General features: G+C 42.9%; 1 protein-coding gene across 2 annotated transcripts in view; it reads right to left on the bottom strand.

Annotated features, from left to right (window-relative positions):
• Nucleotides 1-1,016: 1,016 nt before the first annotated feature.
• LOC144003647 (sodium/calcium exchanger 1-like) overlaps nt 1,017-24,445 on the bottom strand; it is a 42,789-nt gene continuing 19,360 nt past the window's right edge. The window contains exons 3-18 of one of the 2 annotated variants that reach the window (XM_077500116.1): nt 15,271-15,479; nt 14,537-14,676; nt 14,303-14,455; nt 13,818-14,045; nt 13,166-13,552; nt 12,946-13,056; nt 12,408-12,560; nt 12,228-12,324; nt 11,971-12,162; nt 11,246-11,438; nt 4,963-5,069; nt 4,729-4,853; nt 4,156-4,191; nt 3,802-3,901; nt 2,266-2,538; nt 1,017-1,723 (exon numbers count right to left, since the gene is read on the bottom strand). In XM_077500116.1, the coding sequence (XP_077356242.1) occupies nt 1,344-1,723; nt 2,266-2,538; nt 3,802-3,901; nt 4,156-4,191; nt 4,729-4,853; nt 4,963-5,069; nt 11,246-11,438; nt 11,971-12,162; nt 12,228-12,324; nt 12,408-12,560; nt 12,946-13,056; nt 13,166-13,552; nt 13,818-14,045; nt 14,303-14,455; nt 14,537-14,676; nt 15,271-15,418 (2,823 nt within the window). In that variant the 5' untranslated portion in view covers nt 15,419-15,479 and the 3' untranslated portion in view covers nt 1,017-1,343. The remainder of the gene's footprint in view (nt 1,724-2,265; nt 2,539-3,801; nt 3,902-4,155; nt 4,192-4,728; nt 4,854-4,962; nt 5,070-11,245; nt 11,439-11,970; nt 12,163-12,227; nt 12,325-12,407; nt 12,561-12,945; nt 13,057-13,165; nt 13,553-13,817; nt 14,046-14,302; nt 14,456-14,536; nt 14,677-15,270; nt 15,480-24,445) is intronic. The other variant, XM_077500117.1, reaches the window with a different exon arrangement.

Genomic DNA, 24,445 nt, shown 5'->3' on the forward strand with positions numbered 1-24,445 from the left:
AAACAAAGAGGAGCTTCCGTCTCATTTTGCGGTCTCGCAAAATCATGGAAATGATCCGAATCAAAAGCGGGGACGTCTTCGGGAGAAGAAGTGCGGCTGTCTCGTGTTCTGGCCACACAACGAGCCCGTAAACAAAAACAGTGCAAGTCAGCTACTGGCTCGGAGATGTTGCAAATGATTTCCAAATGCTAACGCAACTTCCAGCAGCAATTATCATCTTCATCACCCGTTGTTTTTTTTGTTTTTGTTTTTTTTGTTTCTGGTCCTTATTTCTTTTATAATTGCACACAAACAATACAATGAAACGCTAAAAAAAAGAGGTGAGTTCATTCCTTCAATAGGTTGGGGTAATGTTGTTGATTGTGTTTGTGTTATGTGTGATATTTTATTTTGTGGTGTGGCAGCCATAATGCTTCCTTCCCTACTACTCCCTTATCACTACAAAGACATGTTAAGTGGAGTCAACTATTTAAAAAATCTCTACATAGTGATTAAAGAGTTCGGATTTTTTGACATGAATCTATTTCATCCTCACCTCCAGTGTGTGCGATTAGCACTAGCTTACCCCTGACAGCGTTCTGTGACGAGTCCTGCTCCGGTGTTGTACAAGAGGAAAATAGTCCGTTAAGTTGGCTGGGGCCACCTAAATAAAGCGTTTTTCTTCTAAAAACAATTTGTGTTCAAAAGAGTGATACATTCGCACACTAAACTCCTTTCTGAAAAAAGGCAGACGCCATTACCGCCGGACACTACTTTTCTGTTCGTTCGTATCACTGCCCTGTAGACAGCTGTCCTTCCGCCTTGAAAAATACCAACAACTTGTAGATTAGTGCGCGTCTATCAGCTGTGTGCGGGGCTCAGCGCAGTGATACTAACGAATAGAAAATTAGTGCCCGGCGGTAATGGAGTCTGACTTTTTTTTTTTTTTTTTTTTTTTTTTTAAGGAGGGAGTTTTGTGTGCAAATGTATCACTCTTTTGAACACAAATTGTTTTTAGACGAAAAACGCTTTATTTAGGTGGCCCCAGACAACTTGCCGGACTATTTTCCTCTAGTCCATCACCTGAACAGAACTCGTGTAACAGAACGCTGTCAGGGTCAGTGCTGATCGCACACCACTGGATGATATATAGATTCATGTAAAAAAAAAAAAAATCCCAACTATCCTTATAAGGAGTAGAAATGAATGATTCCCAACACAGATTCGGTTTTCCACGTCCTCATGTACTTCATTTCCCCTCTTTTCTTGAGTTTGCTGCGTGCAACTTCTTCCTCCATCTTGGCACTGTGCCACAGCAAAATGGCGCGGCTGGATAATGTCGACCCCCCCCCCCTGGCGTGCGCCTACAAGGCGGGCAGGTGGCAGTACGCCTCCAGTGAGGCCAGCAGGATGTAGACGAGCCAGAGCGACACGAAGAAAAGCGACGTCAGCACCTTGCAAGTCCTCGGGCCGCCCAGCTCGCCGCCGGCGGCGGACGGGCGCCGCCGGTAGAGCAGCGTGACGACGCTCAGCGACGCCAGGATGGTGAAGAGGGTGACGGAGAAGGCCAGGTTGCCCGGGTCCACCCGGAAGGTCTGGCCGCGGGCGTGCCAGGCCACGGCGGCGATGGTCCACGCCACGCCGATGCCCAGGAAGACGTTGACGGCGTTGGAGCCCGTCACGTTGCCGATGGACGCGTCGGCGTACTGGTCCTGGATGGCCGCCACCTTGCTGGCGAACGTGTCTGGGTGACGCATGACACATTTCGTTATCCTACCGGTGTGCTTGACTGTGAGTGGACCAAGCTTATTCTAAACTAAAACTAATGAACAAACTACAATTCAAAAAACAATTTCGCTAACAAAATGAAATAAAAACAAAAATGCTGAAACTACATTTTATGTTTGCAAAGCAACTAAAACTATAATTATAGCAACAACAACAAGTAAAAAACTTTTTAAAGGTACTAATTGTACATGAAAAATAATGAAGTTACCACATTAATTTTAGAAAAAATATTACCTTTTTATCGCTCCCATGGTGTTTTTTTAAATACTGCGCACAAGTAATGCACTTTTTCTAAAAAAACAAAAAAAATAAAAAATAAAACTAATACTGAAACTAACTAAACTAAAACTAAGTATTTATTAAATCACTAAAATTACAAAACAAAAAAACTTAAATTAAAACTAACTAAATTAACTCAAAACGAAATAAAAACTCAAATGAAAATCCCCAAACTATAACAACCCTGCTGCGTATTGTTACGATCTTTTGCCACCTCACCTGGCACCGACGTGCCCAGCGCCACGAAGACCACGGCCGTCACCGAGTCCTTCAGGCCCACGGTGCAGCCGAAGTGCGACGCCAGGTCGCCGGTGACGGCCGTCAGCACGCCGATCAGCGAGATGGACACGATGAAGCAGGCCCAGCCGTTCCAGTACTCGGTGGGCGGAACGAAGGCGAACAGAACCTTCCAGAAGACGGTGAGGAAGTGCATGATGTAATCGAAGCACGACGGCAGCCGCTCCTCGCCGCTCTCGTCGTCGTCGTCGTCTCCTGCGACGCCAAAAATATACTTCAGGACTTTTTAAATCGGAATTCATCGCATGGCTTCAATTGTTAACTCATAATTAAGCGCTAATTTATCTGTACAATATATTTTCCAAGTTTTCATACCCTTGTTCATAAAAGTGGAAAAAATGTTAAACTAATAGAAATATGGCTTCATCTTTTAGTCATTGATACAGTATTAGCAATAATTCAGAAAATTTAGTTAAAGGGATTCTTGACTCGAATCATTTTCAGCACTAAAAAAAATTATCTTGTCTATAATTAATGTGGTAACTTTATAATTTTTCATATACAATTAATACCTTTAAAAAGTATTTTTTCTACTTGCTGTCGACTTATGGTGACATCACCTGTGCTGAGGAAGTAGGTAACATAACGACCAATCATGGCTCAGTTTACGGACCAAACCCAGAAAACAGGTGAGCCGTGATTGGCCGTTACCTACTTCCTCAGCACAGGTGATGTCATCATCAGTCAACAACAAGTACAAAAATTACTTTTTAAAGGGATACTTGACTCAATGATCAATTTTCAGCAGTAAAAAGTGAATATTTTGTTTATAATTAATGTGGTAACTTCATTATTTTTCATGGACAATTAATACCTTTAAAAACAAATGATTCCACTTGCTGTCAACTGATGATGACATCACTAGTGCTGAAGAAGTAGGTAACGACCAATCATGGCTCAGTTAACTGACCAAACCCAGAAAACAGGTGAGCCGTGACTGGCCGTTACCTACTTCCTCAGCACAGGTTATGTCATCATCAGTAGAAAAATTACTTTTTAAAGGTATTCATTGTACATGCAAAATAATGAAGTTATCAAATTCATTCTGGACAAAATATGAACTTTTCACTGCTGAAAATTGTTCAATGAATCAAGTAGCCCTTTAAAATTAAAAATATGTATTTGATTTGTGTTGAGGTATTTTTTTTCTGCCACTAGATGGCATAATTGCATTTGTAAGACATTGGTGACAGCTCAGTGCATTTTTCTTTTCGTATTAATGCTGTCTAATCTTTAATGTGAAGTAACTTGTGAAATTGTGCAATATATGCTGTTAAATTTATTTCTGCTAAATTTGGACGTGTCAGCTGCGTTGTGACTGCAATTCCCCCACTACATGCTTTCCATTAATCGCATTGTGAAAAATAAAGGAACTTTAAATTAACACAAAACTAACACAAATTTTTTCCTAATTTTTCCCAACTTATCTATCGTATATAACACGATGTGTTCGTGTACCTGCACTGACAGTCACGGCACTAACAAACTGCTCCCTCCAGCTGCTGCTTCCCACCACCAAGGCGAGATTTGTCTTCTTGATCAGCTTGTCGACTGTACTCTGCGCACACACCCAAGCCCATATAGGCGAGCACACGCATGCACAGCGGAAAAGAGCAAAGCAAGAGAAATCTCCGGTTGTTAAATCACTCACGGAAGCCTTCCCAAAGAGCTGCAAAATTCCGTATATCAATAGAAAAGACCAGGAAATGGCGAATGTACGAGTTTGTATGCACAAGCAGAAAGAGCAAAAAAAAAAAAAAAAAAAGCATGCGAGTGAACAATGAAGACAAAAGAGAGACAGAGATGGACAACCTTGCCACGCTGCTCCAAAAGCACATCCACTGCTCTCTACACGCACACACACAAACACGCACACGCACACACACACACACACACACACACACACAAATAAATAAAAAATGAGCATAGAATGACACATTTTAAGCAGCCTGCCATTTTGTTCAAGGAGCGTTGTACTACACGTGAATATTTTATAAATGACCTCACGAGGTGACAACTGGCATGCTTAAGCACTCCAACCAACACTTCGAGTGGCCCCTTGATTCATGAAAATAAAATAAAATGAAAAGATTTTTATATAGACATTTTTATACATGTATTAAGAAATGTATTATAATAAATGAAACATTTTATCATCACTGCTATGTTAAAAACACTTATGTCCATTTTTTGTTTTTTTTGGGATGCTTGCATTAAGTTTCATCCCTAAAACGAAAATATGTAAAAAAAAATAAAATAAATAAAAAATGCCATTTTAAAATAGCATTTTTGTCATGCTCCAGCAAATGGATGGATGGACGGACGGATGGCCAGACAGGCGGATGGCGCACATATTAAAAGGACGGTGAAGCGTTGTCGCCGTACCTTAAACTCGTAGGACTCCTCGATGATGATGTGGACTTGCGTGTGTTCGCCCAGACTGGGGCAGCCCATCTTGGCCACCTCGTCCTCTTCCGCACCCACCAACGGTTTGTTCTCATTCGAGTCTCCTGATCAAACAACAACCACCATCCAAACGCTCATGTAACTGCATGACATAAGAAGAAGAGAAATAATCTCCTAATTTCTCCTTCTAACGTCGACTTTGGACACACGCACCGTGCTTCTGTCCAATCTCCAAGAGAAGCGGCTCGCCCAGCTCGATGCTGAAGGTCTTGTTCTTCTCATACTCCTCGTCGTCGATAATCCTCACCTCGATGATCTTCCTGCGCGAGACCGGACGCTTCATTAAAAGTTTGACACACTCGCTGACGACTTCGTGAGCCATCTGCCGGTCCGATGATGTCATAGTACGCATTGTCATCAACCCACTTCACAATCTGTCCACGTTCACATTTGATTGAGGTCGTCGCAAATGACTTTCTTCTGATCGGCTGAAAATGTAAATATTCAACTGGAACACTTTAACCAGTGACTTTACCACTGCTAGCTAGCGTGGCTAGCTTGCTGCTGTTAGCTAGTAGTCACCGCTACACGCTGACAACAGGCACCGTACAGTACGTCAGCATAGTTATGTTTTAGTGCTTTTACCTGGAGCTTAAACGTGACTTCAGAACTACGTTTGGTGCATTTATATTGCCATTGTTCACAAACCCCGAATAGAGGAGCACGCCACAGACCATAGTATACATGCTTCCGGTAACAACTTCAAAATAAAAACATTACAATGCATTCATCTACATCTACTACTTGGCAAGGTAAGGTTTATTTTGGAATTTGGTTTCTCACAGCCCCGTGTACTGTCATGCATACCTTGACTATCTCAGCAGGTACCCGAGGTAGAAATGACCAGGACTCGTTTCAGCCCTAGTAGTATTTGTAATCGTGGAGGGCAATAATCGAAATCGTAATTGAATTTCGATTCATTGCACAACCCTATATTCAAGAGTAAAGTGTGAGTTTGAAAACGATACATATGGATGAAGATGATTTGTTTTGATGTTGCTCTGCATTCACTTCCTGGCTGCCATTTTGATTTAGCACCAGTGGATGCATGCGCGTACGCAGCAGTCGGGAAAATGTTTTCTTTAGTTGGGATGATTTATAGACACACTCTTGTTTTACTGTTTCTGCTTCTGGCTGGTAGACACGCTCACACACACACTGCTCACCTCCAACTTTAAACTGACTGTGAAGAGGTAATATATTTTGAACAGCAGCTGCATTTCCATATTTTCATGTTTGTTCTGTGAGATTTTATTAATATATAATGGTCATCATTTGGTCGCATTTTTGTTTTGTTTGTCCAAACAGATTTCAGCTTCTGCGTTGCTATGTCAATTTATTCTGCACACGATAAGTAGCGCAATGTGACAGCTTCTTTAACCAATCACATTTGTCCTCGCAAGCCCAGCTAGCTGGCCGACAACAACATCAGCATTTTTTTTCGCCCTCAGAGCAAAACTGTTCAACTAGCAAAAGGCATCTGCACAAATAAATACACCTGACTGATTACAGGGAGTTTAATGGACAACTCTCTCTCTCTTTCTCTTTCTCTTTCTCTTTCTCTCTCTCTCTCTCTCTCTCTCTATACACAAGCATCTCCCACTGCGTAAAAATAAGAGAGGCTCTGACTGGATGTGACACAAATACGTTTGTGTGTCCCCGGTGCTGCAGCGCATCATCAGGCCAACTTATGCACGCAAACATGCTCTTTCTTTCGCCTCTAATCTTCATCTCAACGCAGCTCCTCTTCCTCCTCCTCGTGTTGTCGGTGAATATAATAGATTGCAAAGTATTGCCTCCTCCTGTGATTTAAAAAAAAAAATATATATATATGTATTTTCACCTGTTTTCTGAGTATGGTTACGTTGGCAAGTTGAGCCATGACTGGTCGTTACTTGAGCCCTGAGCAACATTTTCAGTTGACAAGTAGCAAAATGGCTGCCCCCTGGGATTAATACAGTGGGGGGTGCCTAGAACATATTATTGTGAAGAAAATGTCTGATGAAGTCAGTGCTTCTCAATTATTTTCTGTCATGCCCCCCTAGTAAGAAAAAAACATCTCGCCCCCCCCCCCCCTCCCCCCACGCGACTATAAATAGTATCATTTGTTAGTATCATAGTATCATAGTATCATTCAACATCTCCCAATACCCCTACACCACCGAGCGAGTGCTCCCTGCGCACACTCTGCCAGTAATGAGAGCGCCACTGCCCCCTAATGTAGTGGAGGTGCAATTGCACTTTATTCTAGGACAGTAAAAAAAAATCAAAATAAAACAATAAAAAAGCATGTTCCCCGAGGTCAAACGCTCCCCCCTTGATGGAGCCTCGCGCCCCCTTGGGGGGGTCGGGGGCCTCACTATTTGAGAAGCACTGGACTAAGTTAGCTTCCTAAAAAAAGAAATCCCAAATCCTCGCTTCTGTTTGCGAGTGACTTTCTTTGTGTTTGCTCCGAGGCTGAGCTGCTCCTCCAAAGTAAACTCCCCCAAGTCTAAACAGCAGATGGAAGACTGAGAAACAAGTTTATCCTCCTTTCGCTGGGCCATCGGGCGCACACGCGACACTGAATCGGAACCCGGGATGAGCGACAATCAATTAAGACGGATGATGAACGACATCAACAACAGAGGGCCGGCACTTTGGTTAAAGGTTAAAGGGTGGCCACTCCCCATACTGGGGTGAACTTGAGGTCACCATGGCAACAAGAAAGACAACCAGCCAGTATGCATAAAATATTTCAAATGATTGTTACTGAGATGAAAATGGACACACAAAGGGATGAGGACACACACACAGAACGGAGACATGCACACCCACACACACACACACACACACACAGAGTGTGAAACTGCGAAAACGATGATGACTTTAAGCTCCTTAACGCTGACTGTTGTGACACGGGTGGGATGAAGAGGTCTCCCCGGACGGAGAAACGAATAAACGAATGGAGGGCGCCATCTTTGTGTCGCACACGCGCAAACACAAGATAAACAAGACATGAAGAGAAAACATTGTGAATTTCTCCACACAACTTGCCAGCATTAATGAGCGTGCGGGAAAAAACAACATTTTCCCGGCGGCGGCGGCCGACCACTAACGGCCAAATCAAGCAACTTCGGTGGAGCTTCACGCCCTACTTCCCGTCTAATTAAAAAGGCGGCTCGTTTTTAATTAGCGGATAGTCAAACTTGAACGTCGGTGTCTTGTGAGGTAGGAAGATTTCACCGGAGAGCATTAGGAATCGCCATGGCAACGGAGCCCGCCGCAAACCACACACAAATCACGAGTTTTATCGGTTCCGTAACCAATTAATTCAATGGACAGCATTCCTGTCTACAGGTTTTTACATCAAACCGAAGTTGTAATTTAGGGTTGCGCGACATGCAATTAACAAGAAGTGGCAGAGAAGGTCCCCTACTAATTATCAGCCAATCGCAGTTTATTCATTCATTGATATTTAATTCTATTTTGACATTTTTTTTAATTTATTTTGACATTTGTTTTTCCAGATTTATTTAATTTTAATTTTTTTGTATTTAAATGTACTTTTATTTATTTAGGGATATTTTTTGTTGTTGTTTCTATTTCTATTTATTTTTTGTACTTAATTTTTGAATTATATTTTTATATCCATTTTTATTTTCACTTTTATTCATTTATTTATTTAGTATTTTATTTTTTTTTAATATTGGCAGATTTGGTCCTCCATTCCTTCCTTCTCTCCCTCCCTCCCTGGTGCTCCACTTACTTGTTCTTCTCCCTTGACTTCTATCACTTGAATCTTGCGCCAGACTTGGAAAGGGAGCTCATTCAAACAGAGAGACCAAACAAGAGATGTGACAAGTAAACACAAGCATTCTGGAGGGCCGGGGAGGACGAAGAGGAGGAGGAGGAAGAGGAAGGGGTGGAGGGTTTGGGACAATGACTTACGACAGGGGTTCTGAAGCCAATGAAATTGAATTAAGGCAACCAAAAAATAAAAAAAAAATCACGATGTATGCCGCCATAAATGTTAAATGTCGTCAACTATGTTTATTTTTTTTTTTATTATTATTATTTTTTAATCAATGGGCAGTACAATGTCTAAGTGGCGCGCTACCTGGTCAATGGTTTGTGGAATCAAAAACACCCGCTAACTATGGCCAGCAGATGGCAGCATCAAGGTGTATGAGATTACAATGAAATATGACGGAATCTGATGAAATAGAACGTTTTCAAGGATGACATGAATGAACAAAGGCTTTATCACGTTAAACCTAATTTACAGAGCGCCACAAAACTGAAAATGTATCTTTTCACAAAAAGCTCGTTTTCTCCTTATCTTTTCAATTTTCCCTCAATGTCACTCAAATGACCTATTTTCAAATGGTGATTACGAAAGAACAGAATAAGTTAGAAACATGCTTTGTTTTTCTAATGAAAGAATGGAACGCGATCTTTCATGTGGTACCCATGTGTAGCAAAAGCACACAATATTCTGTTTGCCTTGAAAGATCAGTTAAAAAGATTGAAAATCGACAGGCACTAGGAGTTTTTTTTTTTTTTTTTTTTTTTGTTTTTTTTTTTTTTTTAATAGCATATGGCAGTAAAAGAGTTAATGTGAAAATAGACTGAAGACACCATGCAAGTATTTAAGAGTAGAAGAGAGCACTTGAGAAAAGGACGAGATGACTAAACAGGAGGGAGGATTAAATTAAAGCTTTCTCACTCCAGACGTTGCCTTCAGCCACGCCTTACTTTACTTTTATTTTCTTGCAATACATTTCAAATAAAACCCAATCCCGGCAACTGTCTCCAAGACGGTGGCAGCACTGTCAACCGAATCCAAAGCGATTCTCAATGTCTTCTCCTCAAGGAGCGAGAAGCGCGTTACGGAAGAGTGTGCTCCAGAGATGATGACAAGTCAACGCTGGGGAAGGATAAAAAGAGCAAGAGCTCACGGGATATCGCTAATGAGGGAACATTTCAAGCTTCCTTAAAGGCCAAATGCGCACTTGAGCGCACGAGTGAAACGACACACAAACAATGCGATGTACCCAAATAAATGAGACAAAAACGCAAAGCGAGTCGCAAAAGTAGTCCGAGAATGAGGGCACTCATAAAACTTGAAGATAAGTGCCATTTAATGTCCTGCCAGAAACACACTCGTTTTGAAGCTCGACATGTACCTAATGAAGTGACTGTTAGAGCAACATACATCCAGCCATTTATAAAATTCTACTAATTAACATCCAGTGCTGCACAAATAGTACTAGTATCGCACTTAACTCATTTGCTCCCCAAAACGTATAAACACGTTCTATTTTAAATATTACCATGCTCCCAAAGACGTATTTAGACGCTTTTTTTGTTTTTTATGCTAGAGCATACAGGAGGCTTTGATGCAGCCTCTGAACTGACACTTGGAGAATGATAATTATTACAAAAACTGAGTATAAGAGATCAACCAGGGCCATGTTGGAACAAGCTGATTTCCCTACTGTTTTAAACAGATTTAAAACTTACCTATATTCTAATGCTAATTGCTGCAAAGCGGAAACAGATAAAAAATATACTTTTTTTTCCCTGAAGACAGAAGAGACTTAATCTTTCTTTTGGTAGGTTACATGTTTTTAGAGTGATAGAGCAGAATATTCTGTGGGCCTTGCAAAATCAGTCAAAATCCAGTAAAGTGAAGGGGGTTGTTTCAGTGAAAATTGCTGGGAGGGAATGAGTTAAAGAGACCCCAAACAATTCTTGACAATAATATGTTCTATGTGACCTCACTAGTCTAAACATGACATTCTGATTAATATTACATTTTTGGAATATGAGTTATGCAGCAAAATCCAGCAGTTATTATCCAACTCAGGGAGCAGGCATTTTGCCACTTGCTGTCGACTGAATGATGACATCACAGTTGCTCAGGGCTCAGGCAATGACCAATCCCAGCTCACCTGTTTTCTGAAGCTGAGCTGTGATTGGTCGTTGCTTGAGAAACTGTGATGCCATCTTCAGTGGACAGCAAGTGGCAAAATGGCCTCCCCCGAGCTGGATAAAAACGGCTGGATTTTGCTACTTAACTCATATTCAATAAATTGACTGCCATTGACGGAAAAAGACGTCAAATAATGCATTTTTGCTGGGCTGGCAGTGAATGTGTTAAACACAATGTGCCAATATATTTTGTGATTATATTGCAGCCTCCTTTTTTCCTTTTTTTTTTTTTTTTTTTTAAGGCAAATGTTGCTTAAAAATCCATCAATTTTGGTTACATCTCATCTTAAGTCATTGACTGCCATTGATGGAAAAAGACGTCAAATAATGCATTTTTGCTGGGCTGGCAGTGAATGTGTTAATCAGAATGTCATGTTTAGACTAGTGAGGTCACATATTATTGTCAAAAAATGTTTAAGGTTGACTTCCAATCAAGTTTTGCCTCTAATTTGCCACTCACATGGTCTCATCGTTTTTGAACTCCAGCTTGCCCGCCGCCGGCTCGTAGTCGTCGCCCGCCCTGGCCGTGCCGTCCAGCGTCCGGTAGGGGACGGCCACCAGCCCCCGAGCCCCCGACGTCCGCAGCACCTTCACCTCCATCACGCCCACGCTCTCGCTCACCCGCTGACTGGTGCCCTCGAAGGTGAAGATACCTGAAGAGCAAGACGAGGAGGAGGAATAAAAGCTCTTGATAAAAGGCGATCAAAGCGGGATAGCGAGCGAGCACCCCCACATCACAAGGATGGCTCCCCCGTGTTCTGAAAGTTGTGGAGGCTTTGATGACATCCCAGCTGAAAAGCCGCGATGGTGATCAAACACTTGTTATTCCACAGGTGAATCACCAATTAAAAAAATGTAATCATCTTCCTGTTTGGCGTTTGCATGTTCCAATGATGGGAAACTGAAGCTTCATGAAGCACTTGCAATATATTTTTTTTAAACTCCTCTAAACGGTGGTGGGAAATTGATTACATTTCGACTCCAACGTTAAATTAAGAGCACCAACTCCAGGACTAAAAAAAAAATAATATATCGCAAGTGCTTCATGAAGCTTCATTTTTCCCATCACTACCTCCCACATTCTAAAAACATGCTTGACTAAAGACATGAAGCTGACATGAGCTCAAATGCTTCTTTGTCTTTATCTGCTCTGTGATTGGCTGATCTGTCAAAGCAGCGCCATACCAGCGTGGTCGTCATCGTAAATGGTCACCGTGGCCGTGTGGTTGTCGCCCAGCACGGCTTTGGGGGCGGAGCCAGCGTCAAGGGGGGAGGTGCTGATCTCGGGGTAGCCCACCAATCGGGGGTTGCTCAGGTGCACGTAGAAGTACTCGTCCTCCTCGAAGATGTCGTCATCGATCACCCCCACCGTGATCTCTGCCAGGAATTTACAAATGTCAGAATACAACCGGAGGGGAGGGGCATTCATTTCCATTTTCTACCTTTGAGGGTTTCGCCCGGTTTGAACAGAAGCGTTCCTTCGGCAAACTCGTAGTCGGAGCCGGCATTGGCCGTGCCGTCCTCAGTACGGTAGTCCACCTGGAGGCGGGAGGAAGACGTGGGTGAGACACGGAAGCGAGGAATGCACCACAGCGTTTGGACGTCTGTCATCCCGGGCTCACCTTGACGGTGATTCCAGCGTCCCCCCCATGTCTGGAAACGGTCAACTTAAGGGAGCCGCAGTTCTCAAAGCACTGATACAAAGCCGGCTGAAACTCCAGCCTGACAGTGTGCGGGTCGTCTTCTTGGGCTTGGGTCTCATGGCTGCTCACCACCTGTGGAGAAGAAACTTCATGAGTACGTCATTTTTGTACGGGGTCGCGGTCAGGGGATACGTATGGAGGACCAAAACTGCCAAAATTCTAAATAAATAAATGACTAACAGTGAAAATAAAAATGGATATAAAAAAAATCCAAAAATTAAATACAAATGTATTTATGTATGTATATATATATATATATATATATATATATATATATATATGTATTGTTTTTTTTGCTCCTTTTATTTTCATTCATATTTATTTTTTGGATATAATTTTCAAATTATATTTTTTTATATCCATTTTTATTTTCACTTTTAGTCATTTCTGTATTTATTTACTCATTTATTTCTTTTGAATTTTGGCAGTTTTGTTCCTCCACAGATACGCTGCCGACCTTGCGAGCCTGGTCAGCCGCGTGCTTCTTGAGGATGTTTCCGGCTCCGATCATCATTCTGGTGGCTTGGATGCGGTAGAAGGCTCGGCTCTTCTGCTGCTGCATCAGAACCTGATTGACAAAGGCCACAAGTTTTTTGGTCCAGGGATCACTATGAGTGTAATTTTTACCAAGGACCCTCTCATAATCCTAATGTGAAACTCATTATTTTTAGAATGACCTGATAGTTGGCCATCTCAATGAGTTGCTCCATGTCTTTATCGGGGTGCCGCTGCTTGAGCTCCTTCAGCGTCCTGGCCATGTCCCGCCGGGCCTCGTCCTCCTCGTCCTTGGCCACGCCCTCTTCCGTCAGTCCGCCGTCCAAGGCGCTGTGGCAGTTGAGCGCCATCTGGCCATCCAGCTCCAGCATGTCCATTTTGGTGAAGCCGCCCTGGCCCAGAGCCCCGCCCACGTCCGCACCCCCTTCCGTCTCGATGATGACGCCTCGGTGCTTGTCGGCGCGGTAACGCTTACGGGTGTACTTATAGAAGAGGAGGCGGCGGTCGGCCACCCAGGCCTGGACCACGCAGAAGGGGAAGAAGAGGAAGGTCAGAACTGCCTCCCATATCTAGGAAAAACATAACAAAACATGTTAGTTTTTTTTCCAAGAGAACATGTATTTCTGAGTTCAGCCTGAAATTTGAATATTAAAAATAAAGCAATTTTTCCTTTTTGGTGAAAATAAAAAAAAATAAAAAAAATAAAAAAATAAAAAATAAAAAACACAGAATAAACTCATTCAGTGCCAATGACTACCATAGACGTCAAAGATGAATTTAACCCTTTATTGACTACATTTTTGCATTTTAGGTCAAGGGATTCAGCGGCCTCACCTCCACCTCGCCAGGGGAGAAGACGCTGAGGATGAGGTACAACCAAATGTAGGCAAAGATGCTCCAGGCGGCCGTGACGAAAAATACCCGCAGGTGTTTGATCTTGCGCGTCTCACCGTCGGGCACCACGTAGACGCACAGCGCGATGATGACGAACATGTTGAAGGCGGCGCTGCCCACGATGGTGCTCGGACCAAGAGCGCCCGCAGAGAAGTTGTGGCCGCACACCTGTAGTTTTGGGAGCCGTAAAAATAGTAAGTGCCGAGTACTTGCGCATGACTCCTGAGGTACGCTACTTGCACAATGATCTGTGCTGCAGACTACTTTTGGCATTTCTGATTCATGGAATAACCTGTAGCATGTGAAGCATCGACAATCTCTACAGTCAGTCAGCATCAAGCATTGCTTTTGCCCAATTTCCCAGGAGACCGCATGCGGTCATGTGTAAAGCCGGTTATATGCTGACATTTTTCTTCCAGACCCACCTCGATGACGGACAGCAGGATCTCAGGTGCGCTGGAGCCTAAGGCCATGAGGGTCAGATTGGAAACTGTCTCGTTCCAAATCCGGACTGTGGCAGTGGTGGTCTCGCCGTTGGGCCTCTTGATGGTTATCTCTTTTTCCTGGGATGTTATGACCTGCAGTGGGAGGGGACACGTTTCATGAATCCAACTATTATGCGTAGACGCTTTGCACGCTTTTAGCTGAGAGGCGCTGACCTCTATGGAGGTCATGAACCGGTCCGCGATGATGCTCATGCCCAGGAACATGTAAACGAGAGCTACGAAGTACACGATAGCCCGAGCCACTTTGTCCCCCACTGACGGGTTTTGGGGGTTCCACACAGGCAGCAGCACACCTAAAATCAAGAAAAACAATACAAGAAGGAAGTAGATATAATAATGGAGGATTGTAACCTATTGCCTAATACATCCTGCACTAATCTTGTAAATAATCTACCAGAGCGAGCTCAGTAGCAGTTTATTAATGATCAATTCCATATGGTCACACATGCATCAATTATAATGGTAATTATGGTAATTATTTAATTTCACCCGTTTTGGATTAAAGAACTCAAAATGTTGGGTTGGTTCATTTTTTACTCAATTGAGTTGGGTTATTAAATTGACCAAATTTGGGTCAAATGAATGACCCAGAATACAACCCAACAAATTGGGTTGCTTTGTGGGTTATAATTTAATCTGACCAACGTTTTGGATTAAAAAGTTGGGTCGGTTCATTTTTGACCAAATTTAACATTGACTCACATTGGGTCAACCAAATAACCCACAAAACAACCCCAAAAAATTTGGTTGCTTTGTGGATTCTTATATTTAATAAATCAAAAACTTGGGTCGGTCCATTTTTTCACCCAATTTGGGTTAATTTTGACCCAACCACTTTAAAGAGTGCATCATGTCATTTAAAAAAAAGAAAAAAAAGAAAGCCATACCATCCTGACACGGGTCCCCACCGGCAGAGCAGTTTGTCTCAGGTGAATGCGCATGGACACATCCAGCGCAGGACAGGAGCACAAGTGAAGCGGCGCCCAGTAAAAGAAGGGAGGAGGAGGAGGAGGAGAGGGAAGCAGGCGGGGGCATTCTGACGGTTCCGCACGACTTCCAACTGGACTTACAAGATGCCAAGAGAGGCGTTTGAAACCTGGAAGCAAAACAAAACAAAAACAGACAAGGATGAAGGCGACCCTGTACCAGGATTTTTGGTTCCGCATACAATATGTATTACAATTTCTTTTATATCGATTGTCATTCTGTTGTAAAAAGACTAATGCCATTTGTTATTGCTTTAGCTCAGTGCTTCTCAATTATTTCCTGTAATGACCCCCCTAGTAAGAATAAGTGACTGTTTCAACACCACCGTTTGTTCCGCCATGACGTCCGCTAGCCATAAGTTGAGCTACACTGTGTTTGTTTACGAACTTAAAGAAAAGAGACTTCTAGTCCCCTACCTTCACGTGGGACGCCTACTAACCACCCCATCATGTGATATAATTGCCCCGGCGTTTTTCTGAACAGAATGACAAACGACACACAGTCGAGGGACTCTGTCCTTCTCCAAGCCGTGCTTGATTTACGACTTCATTAAGATGTGCGGCCCCAAACTTCTGTCCACAGAGCGTCCCACGAAGGACAAAGCAATTGAGTTTGGATTACACCCCCGCCCCCGCCACCCCCAAGGCACTGGCGACTCCGGCTAACTCCGGTCCTGCGGCCCCGCCGACGCGCACTCACGCTCACTTCACATTTCCGCCGCCTCTCCATAATAAATCCCTCTCTCCACATCCTCCTCCCGCCCCCTCGCACTCACTCGCTCGCGCTTTTTTTTTTTTTTTTCACACATCCACTCGACCTTATTGCGCCTCGTAGGCTGTCAAAATCTGCACGCCAATCTGTGGCCACAATATGTGCCGTTAGAACAAGAAATAACAAACGTCTGCTTAGCGCTGAGTAGCCTATGTAATCGTCCATTACAAATCTGGATTGAAAAAGATAACGGTATCCAAAAAAAAAATAGCATTATAATGTTTTATTATGTGTGAGTTTAGATTTGATAGAAGCACACATCAAGTAAAATAAAAGTTATTACATTTTTGTCATCACACTCCAATTTGGACCTCTTCATTGACGTTGCTTGCTGAGTCATATCACATCAGCTGCACTTTGCTCTTCTGCCTCGTTTGACACCACGAGTCCACACATACACGCGCGCACACATACAAAGACGCACATATGCACACCGCCAAGGGCAAACGCCGTCTGAGGGTTAAATGAATCTTGATTGGCTGCATCTTGGCTTTGCTTGTTTCCTCTTGAAAAGGCATATAAGACCACGAGGAAGCAAACATTTGCCTGGCTGCTATTTTCATTCTGCACTTTTCTACCACCTGGAATGAGAAAAACAGACTGGATTTGCTCAACTTAGTCTGAATAAAAGACCAGAAGACAGAAGGTAAAAGTGTCCAAAATTAGTCTGGAAATTCATTTTTCTTTAAATATTAGAGTTCTTCCCATCTCTAAGAATCCACAGGTTAAACCTTGTTTGAGTTTTGATGTTTTTTGTGTGACTCTAGCTAATCAGACCTCATGTTTATCAGCTGTGCATGTGTGGCGACTATACCCAGAGCGTCACTGAAGTTTATTTCCATATCACTGCCTTTGACGTCACATTTGACTTTTTAAAAGGACTTGACTTACTTGGGGTAATTGGTAGCTCAGCAAGCTCATCTTCATCCCTGACATTGAGATTTAAATATTTTAATCGTATGATTAAATAGCTGTCCATGAGAATATTGCTGTTAGCTTTAGCTTCTGTAGCTAACATTTTCTAGCGTTTTCCTTTTGTCAGCGCTCAAACTGCTCGCTTCTTTTTTCTCGTTACTTGGGGTAATTGGTACCTCAGTAAGCTCGTCTTCATCCATCACGTTGAGATTTCAGCCTTCTTTTATCGTATGATTAAATAACTGTCCATGAGAATATTGCTGTTAGCGTTAGCTTCTCTAGCTAACATTTCCTAGCTAACATTTCCTTTCATCGGCACTCGAAATACTGTCTTAGCATTTTCAATATCAATTCACCATAAAATAAATAACCTTTGGGAGCAGAGCTCACTAAAATTTGTCTTCTCACAGCGCCATCTTTGTTACCATCGCCCCCGGGGTTCGGCCATTTTGCCACTTGCTGTCGACTGAAAATGACATCTAGTGCCTAAGGGCTTAGGTATTGACTGTCACGGCTCACCTGTTTTCTGGGGTTGGTCATGTGACATTCGCAAGCTTAGTCCTTATATAGGCACAGTCATGTCATTGATGATGTCATTTTTGACAAGGCAAAATGGCTACCTACTGAGATGCTTGAAAAAATATTTTTGACTAGTTCCTTTTTAACTAGTCCTAGTGGACCAGTTTAACTAGGACGATATAAGGTTACTCACACATCTCCATCAATAAGAACCAAACAGAAGTGAGAAAGCCGATAAAAGCCCGTAAGGGTACTCGCAGATTAAAAACGAGTCAAGTGTGGCTCAGTGACTATCAAGATGAAGTGACGCGTAATTAGCCAGATCGGAGGGCCGCCGCGATAGTTCCCGAGCGGGCCGCCGTTATCCGGAACTGTCCGAGCCGGTTAGGGAGGCCGCCTAGTCTGTTTGGCTGTTCAAAGGCAGCTCAATGCAAGACTAAAAACACTTTTCATTCTCCCACATTACCTTTTTATCCCAAATATTTGATACTGTGTTGCCATTTTCTATGAAAAACCTAGCAAAAAAAATGCCGTTTTTTGTTTTGTTGCAACAGATTAATGGATGCAACTGCTTTCAATTCACACTGGGTGCGTTGCGCGTTTGGAAGTCTGGACCGGCCTGACCACAAGATCACATAGGGTTCACGTTGGAGACTTGAGTTCATGCAATAACAACTGTGTATATAGAGTCCTATTTTGTAAACAATAGCCACTCTTGCCTGTTGTCACATCGACACGCTTTTTGGACATTATTTCTGGGACTTCTACCATGGCAATTTTACCATGGGTAAGTAAGTTTTGTGTGTAGCCCGTAGGCCCTATCTTATTTTGAAATGACTTGGACAGAACCATCAAAAAACCCAAAACAGGTCACATTACTGCCTATGGGTTAATTAAATAGTGTTATTTTGTCATGTTTAATTTATACTGAGCTCATTTTTTGTCTTAAATGTCAGTTTCATGTCATGCTATGTAGCTAGCTAGCTTCCCTCTCGAAAAAACGAGTTTGCAAACCGTTTTATTTTGAAATATACCGGATTTACCTCGATGCGAAACGCCCGACTTCCTGTCCGGCTCGTGTCATTTCTTCAGCTTCATGAAAATCCGCATGAGACGTGCGGAAAAAATAGAACGCTTGCGGAAACCTTACGCATCGCCGCAGTCGTTCCGCACCGCACCGCAGCTGGTGTGAATTGACACGTAGACTTGATTGCGTTCTATCCTTGCGGCGTTCACACACCGCGTCTGTTCCGCAGCCGATGTGAATTGGGCTTTAGTGTGTGTGTTGTGTACACATACATGCAGACGAAGCGTGGCGTGTTGACGCACGGAAGGTCAGATCAAGCTAGCCGCACTGTTTCCTGTTGTATGTTAGCATTAAGCTAGCAGAGGCTATGTAGTTGTTTTAATGATAGTTTTTTTATGTTTAGTTAGTGAAAAGGAACTTGAAGCCTCTTTTCTGAAGAATTGTTGAATAATTGAATCTGCTAATCTGCCGCTTCTTGTGCCACCAAATTTATCTTGGGTGCTGTACATATTGAAAAGTTTGACTTCTTCACAGGATGGAAAAATACTGGGAGGAAAATGTAAATCCCCAAATAAAGGCATCTTCCCTGGATGTGAGCTTACAGAGTGATGACAAAATCTCCCACTTGCTATTCGGCTTTGAAGTAATTTGTACGTAAATAACAACAACACCGGGGCCATAAATAAGACCAGTTTGGCCTCCAATCGCCTTTCACCTTTCAAAGTCCGGCCGACATCTTTTGTTGGAACCGACGCCTTCCGCATCACCCGAAGCGAGGCAGCTGGAGATAACAACATTGTCAGCATTCGTTCTCTTTGTGCGGTTGTCACCGGGCACCAGAGGATGACCAAGGAGCCGACTGCACGATTCATCTCCGCCGATGGCTCACCCTGTCGCTTTTTACAAATCCAGCATGCAAAGAAGAACCGACTTGTTCTTCTGCTTACTACTCAGTAAGTTGCTGTAATCGCTTTTTTTTAGTCTGCATGTTCACACTGCAGGCAAACGAGCATTTGCCGATCAAAGAGATTTCCGAGCCCCGACTGTTCGTCCGCACCGCCATCGATCGGATGCGCCGCGTCCATTCGTCAACCGCGGATTTCCGACAAGGAGCGTAAATTCAAAGAAGGAGTCGGCGAAATGCTCGTTGCCGGGGGCGACGGCTCAACGACTTCAAGCACTTGATTCATTGTGAGCCGGTCCTCTTTCCATTTGGGGAAGTCCTTCCAATTAACGAGCCGCGTAATCACAATTGATCCGGCGCTGGGATTCCAATATTGATCGGGATCCATTTGCGGCAAGCGACACCAGCTAATAGATTACATATACGGGACAATCAGTCAACCGCATTTCAACTCAAACTCGTTTAATCATGGATCATTGTTGAAACATCGTCTGTAAGTGACTTTTTTTTTTTTACATTATTACATGTGTAATGTAGATACAATGATGTATATGTGAACTAAATAGTGGTTAGTGTTTGTTTACCTTCAATGGTAATCGCTAGCACACTAATGTTTTAAAATTATGTTTTAAAATAATAATAATAATAATGTAAAATGTTATTGGGGTGGAGAAGGGGCAATTACTCGATTGTTCAATAGAATAATAATTAATATGAAGTAACTTGTGAAATTGTGCACATTTTTAAAATTGTAAAATTGTAAACTTGACCCCAGTCTCCACAAATATATGCATTACTATTAATTACTGCTAAATTTTGAAGTGGACGTGTCAGCTGCCGTGTGACTGAAATCCCCCACTACTTTTTTGTAATAACTACCATTGCTTTAAGTGACCTCTTCAGGTCAGAAGCTGCATCAAAGCCTTCTGTATGACTTAGCATTAAAAAAAAAAAAAAAAAAAAAAAAAAGTATTAATATGTTTTGGGACCATGGCAATATTTAAAATAGAACGTGTTTATATGTTTTGGGGAACAAATGAGTTAATAATAGTAATAATATTAGATAATTCGACAGCCCTAACTCACATACATAAAAACAAAAAACACACAATCAAGCTGACACACACAAATAGGAGCCACACTGATGAGCAAGCGTGGATCCATACTGGCGTGCAGCATAGGGTTCAAAGGTCGCAAACGACAACAACACAAGCACAAGCCTACTTCACAACCTGTGCGCGTGCGTTCGCGGCTTCTGTTGGCCCACACGAGCCATTTACGCTATTTAAACCGACGGATTCACGGGGGCGAAGAAATACATAAAAAAAAAAAAAAAAAAAAAAGGTAAAGCGCAGCTGAAAAGCAATGCACAAAAGGGTTGCTGCACTGCACGCTTGCACACTCACCGAGTGTGCGCTGAGCGGAGCAGGTGAGTCACGCTACTGTGCACATTTGGAGGTTTGCACACACAAATAGGACGGATCCTTTCAAAAAACACATGGCGGTTTCCTCGTAAAACTTTCCCTTTGAATTATAAATATATAGTTTGGGATGCTCGATATCACAATTTTTCACACTGATACCAGTATGAGTACTCAATTCCTGAGTAGTCAGTGATAGAAATACAAACCACGAGTACTTTTGATACAGAAAAAAAAAGAAACATGACATATCCTTTTAAAGAAAGACCGATATATCACAATATAACATGTTTCCTTACAATTGCATGATCGTAAAGCGGACGCAACAGAGTGGCTGTTACTAGTATCGGCCACCGTCGTGAGTAACTGATACACTGATAAAACTCCAGTTATCGGCCCGATACCTGATATCGTTACCCCGGGTTTTCACCGGATGCGGTTGCGGTGCGGTTGCGATGCGGTGCGTCTTGACTGCGTGCTCCGGACGGGTCAATTTTTTTGTCAATCCACACACAGCTCCGCACAGCTGCGGTCCGGCAGCTCCGTCGCCGCCCACTTCCCAACGTGTCTCGTGGGACCGCGCGCGCGCGATCATGTGGCATTTCACAACGACAAACATACAGAAAGTCTGTGCTCAACAGAGAAGCAGAAAAAGAGGTGGACTTCTTTTGATTTAACCTTTTCTTCTTCTTCAGCTATGAGATTCCATGCAGCATCCTTTTTTTGGTTGTCCTTATAAAAAGGATGTGCCGTGTCATATATTATTTTGTGGTTTTCCACCTCCAATATAAACCTCTCCTCGTCCATGTTCGCTGGTGTCTAAACCGTGAATGAGCACATGGCCCGGCGACGCCCACGTCACGTTTTGCTGAAAAATTTGCGAAATAGGAGCTGGCGAGTGTTTTATTCTGAAAGGTAACCGGAAATTTATTTTGAAACTGCGTCGGTCTTCCTGTCCCGCTCGATGTGTTTTGTGCTAGCTTGCCATTTGCCGGAGGCCTACCGCTGCGGCGTCCGGCAAAAATAGAAAATAGGTCTATCCTTGCGGAAGGCTTGCGGCACGCCGCAGGCCTTCCGCAGTCGACACGCAACGCACCCGCAAGCGGTGTAAACTGCACCATTCGAATGAATGGAATCTAATTGCTTGCGTCGCCGGACCGCACCGCAACCACACCGCAACCGCATCCGGTGAAAACCCGGGGTTACTCGCCCATCTGTACAAACATTTTTTTTTTTCCCGAAATGAATGGCTAAGCCATTCATCCGTTCCTACCTCCTCCCCACCAAAATCTAAAACAAATGTTATGTATAATTACAAAAAAATCCTAAAATAATATAAATAATAAAATAATAAGATTGAATAAATCATTCGTAAAAATTGAATAAATTAATTTTAAAAAAATTAATAATAAAATGATGAATAATGAATAAAAATGATAAAAAAAGAAAAAATGTTTTAAAATGAAATCAAATTAAAAATGATTAAAAATAAAAAATAAAAAATACATTTATTAAATAAAAAAACATTTAAAATGTTTTAAAACAAAGGGTTAGCTTTAGCATTTTATAAGCTATGTGGTTGTTAATTGTCCTGTGACCAGTTGACTTTTACTCACTCTTTGCAAACTGATCGTTTTTAGAGTCAAGGGTCACTTTCCGGTGGGCCATGTGACACCAACTCAAAGGAAAGTCACAACTTGAGTTTGTAGCAGACTAGTGGAAACTCGTGCGTGCGTGTGCGCGCACGTCTCTTTGTCTTTGCTGTTCTGTGACTTGGCGGGTGTGTAATTGTGTTTATATAAGCCCCTCGGGGTGACAAGTGCAAGTACCTACACGGCTAGCAGGAGGAGGACGCACACACGCACACGCATACACGTGCATATACGCACCATGAATGAGTCATGAAGCATACGCTCCAATAACATTTGAATTCCCATCTGCTGTGGCTTGAAGACACCTTGAGATCTTTCCACCTGCTTCACAGCGACAAATCGGATTCGCGCCAAGGTGACGCCTGCCTCGTCGTCTGCAAATCACTCACTTGAGTTTGTTTGACTTACTGCCGAGTTCCCTTTCCCGACGCCGACGCCCGCAAAGACAAAAAAATCTAAGCAACAATGACTGCGTGTCAGCGCTCCGTCGCATCCAATAATAGTCCGTTGCCGCGGCGTGAATGTGAATGGGACCGTTAATCTGTCACTCTTGTGCGAGTGTGAAGCGGGTGCAAAAAAGTAGCTGCCATGCCGTTGCCATGGCGATTAATAAGCTACGAGAGCCTTGAGCAGCATCATGAGAGGAGCGTCTTCTATCTCGGGATCGATTACACATTTCCTCGCCTTCGATGGGGGGGGGGGGCTTACTGATTCAAATTAAAAAATCAGCGAGTCGACCCCCCCCTCAGGGCTTCTCGTGAAATATGAATTAAAAGTGCCTCCTTGGAAGGAGCGCTGCAGGCGCACAAGGCTTTGAAAGGATGGAGAGTGCAATCGGGAGTGTGCACTTCCATTTTTGGCTGTTTTTGTTTTGCTGTCGTCACGTCTGAGGTATGCCGCAATTAACCGGTTTTACAATTAACCGTGGTTTTTAAACGTCAGGATTATCGAACTGCAGCCATTCAACAACACCAGTTATTTCCGCTCACAACAGCTCTTCTGTTTCTTCACGGTCCAACGTATTTACAGTTATTTCCATCCATTCATCCATCCAACCATCCATTTTCTTGACCGCTTATTCCTCACAAGTTGAAAAGTTGAAAACCTTCTATTTCATCAGATTGCGTCATGTTTCATTGTAATTCGCAGCTCTAGTTAGGGCCCGAGCAGCTACCGCTGCGAGGTTAAATAAACCTGAGTTGAGTTGAGTAACTCCATACACCGGCAGCCCATTGAAAAGGGATACAATGCTGCCATCTGCTGGCCATAGTTAGTGTGTGTTTTTGAGTTCACAACTCATTGACTCGGCTGTGATGTACTTGGACGTTGCACTGACCAGATATATTAAAAGAAATATATATATATATATAAAAGTAGTTGACGTTACTAAACGTTTATGGCGGCATACATCGTGATTTTACTCAACGTTATTAAACGTTTTTGGCGGTCAATGAGCTAATTTCTTTGACCATGTGACATTCGCATCAAGGTTGTGATTGGTCGTTACCTGAGCCCAAGGTTATTTTAGTTAACGGAAACTCATAAAACAATTTCATTAACAAAATAAAATAAAAATGCTTTGTAAAAAAACAAAAACTAAAACTAACTTAACGTCCACAATCTCACATACAAGTACTGAAAGCAGAGCAACAGCGAAAACCACAAGTGACCACGCGGCCCATCGCACACTCAATCGAGCGCGCGCACAGTCCCTGGCGCACACCTTTTTGTGTTAACGCTTCTACGCTTATACATTTTTAATGCGCCTGCATGCTAAGTGCGCGCGCGTGTGTGTGCGTGTGCGGTCTGCATGTGAATGAATATTCAAACGCGAGAGCAGCGCATTTATCCGTGTTTTGAAGCCAG

This window comes from Festucalex cinctus, chromosome 16, assembly GCF_051991245.1.
Source record: "Festucalex cinctus isolate MCC-2025b chromosome 16, RoL_Fcin_1.0, whole genome shotgun sequence".
Lineage (NCBI taxonomy): Eukaryota > Metazoa > Chordata > Actinopteri > Syngnathiformes > Syngnathidae > Festucalex > Festucalex cinctus.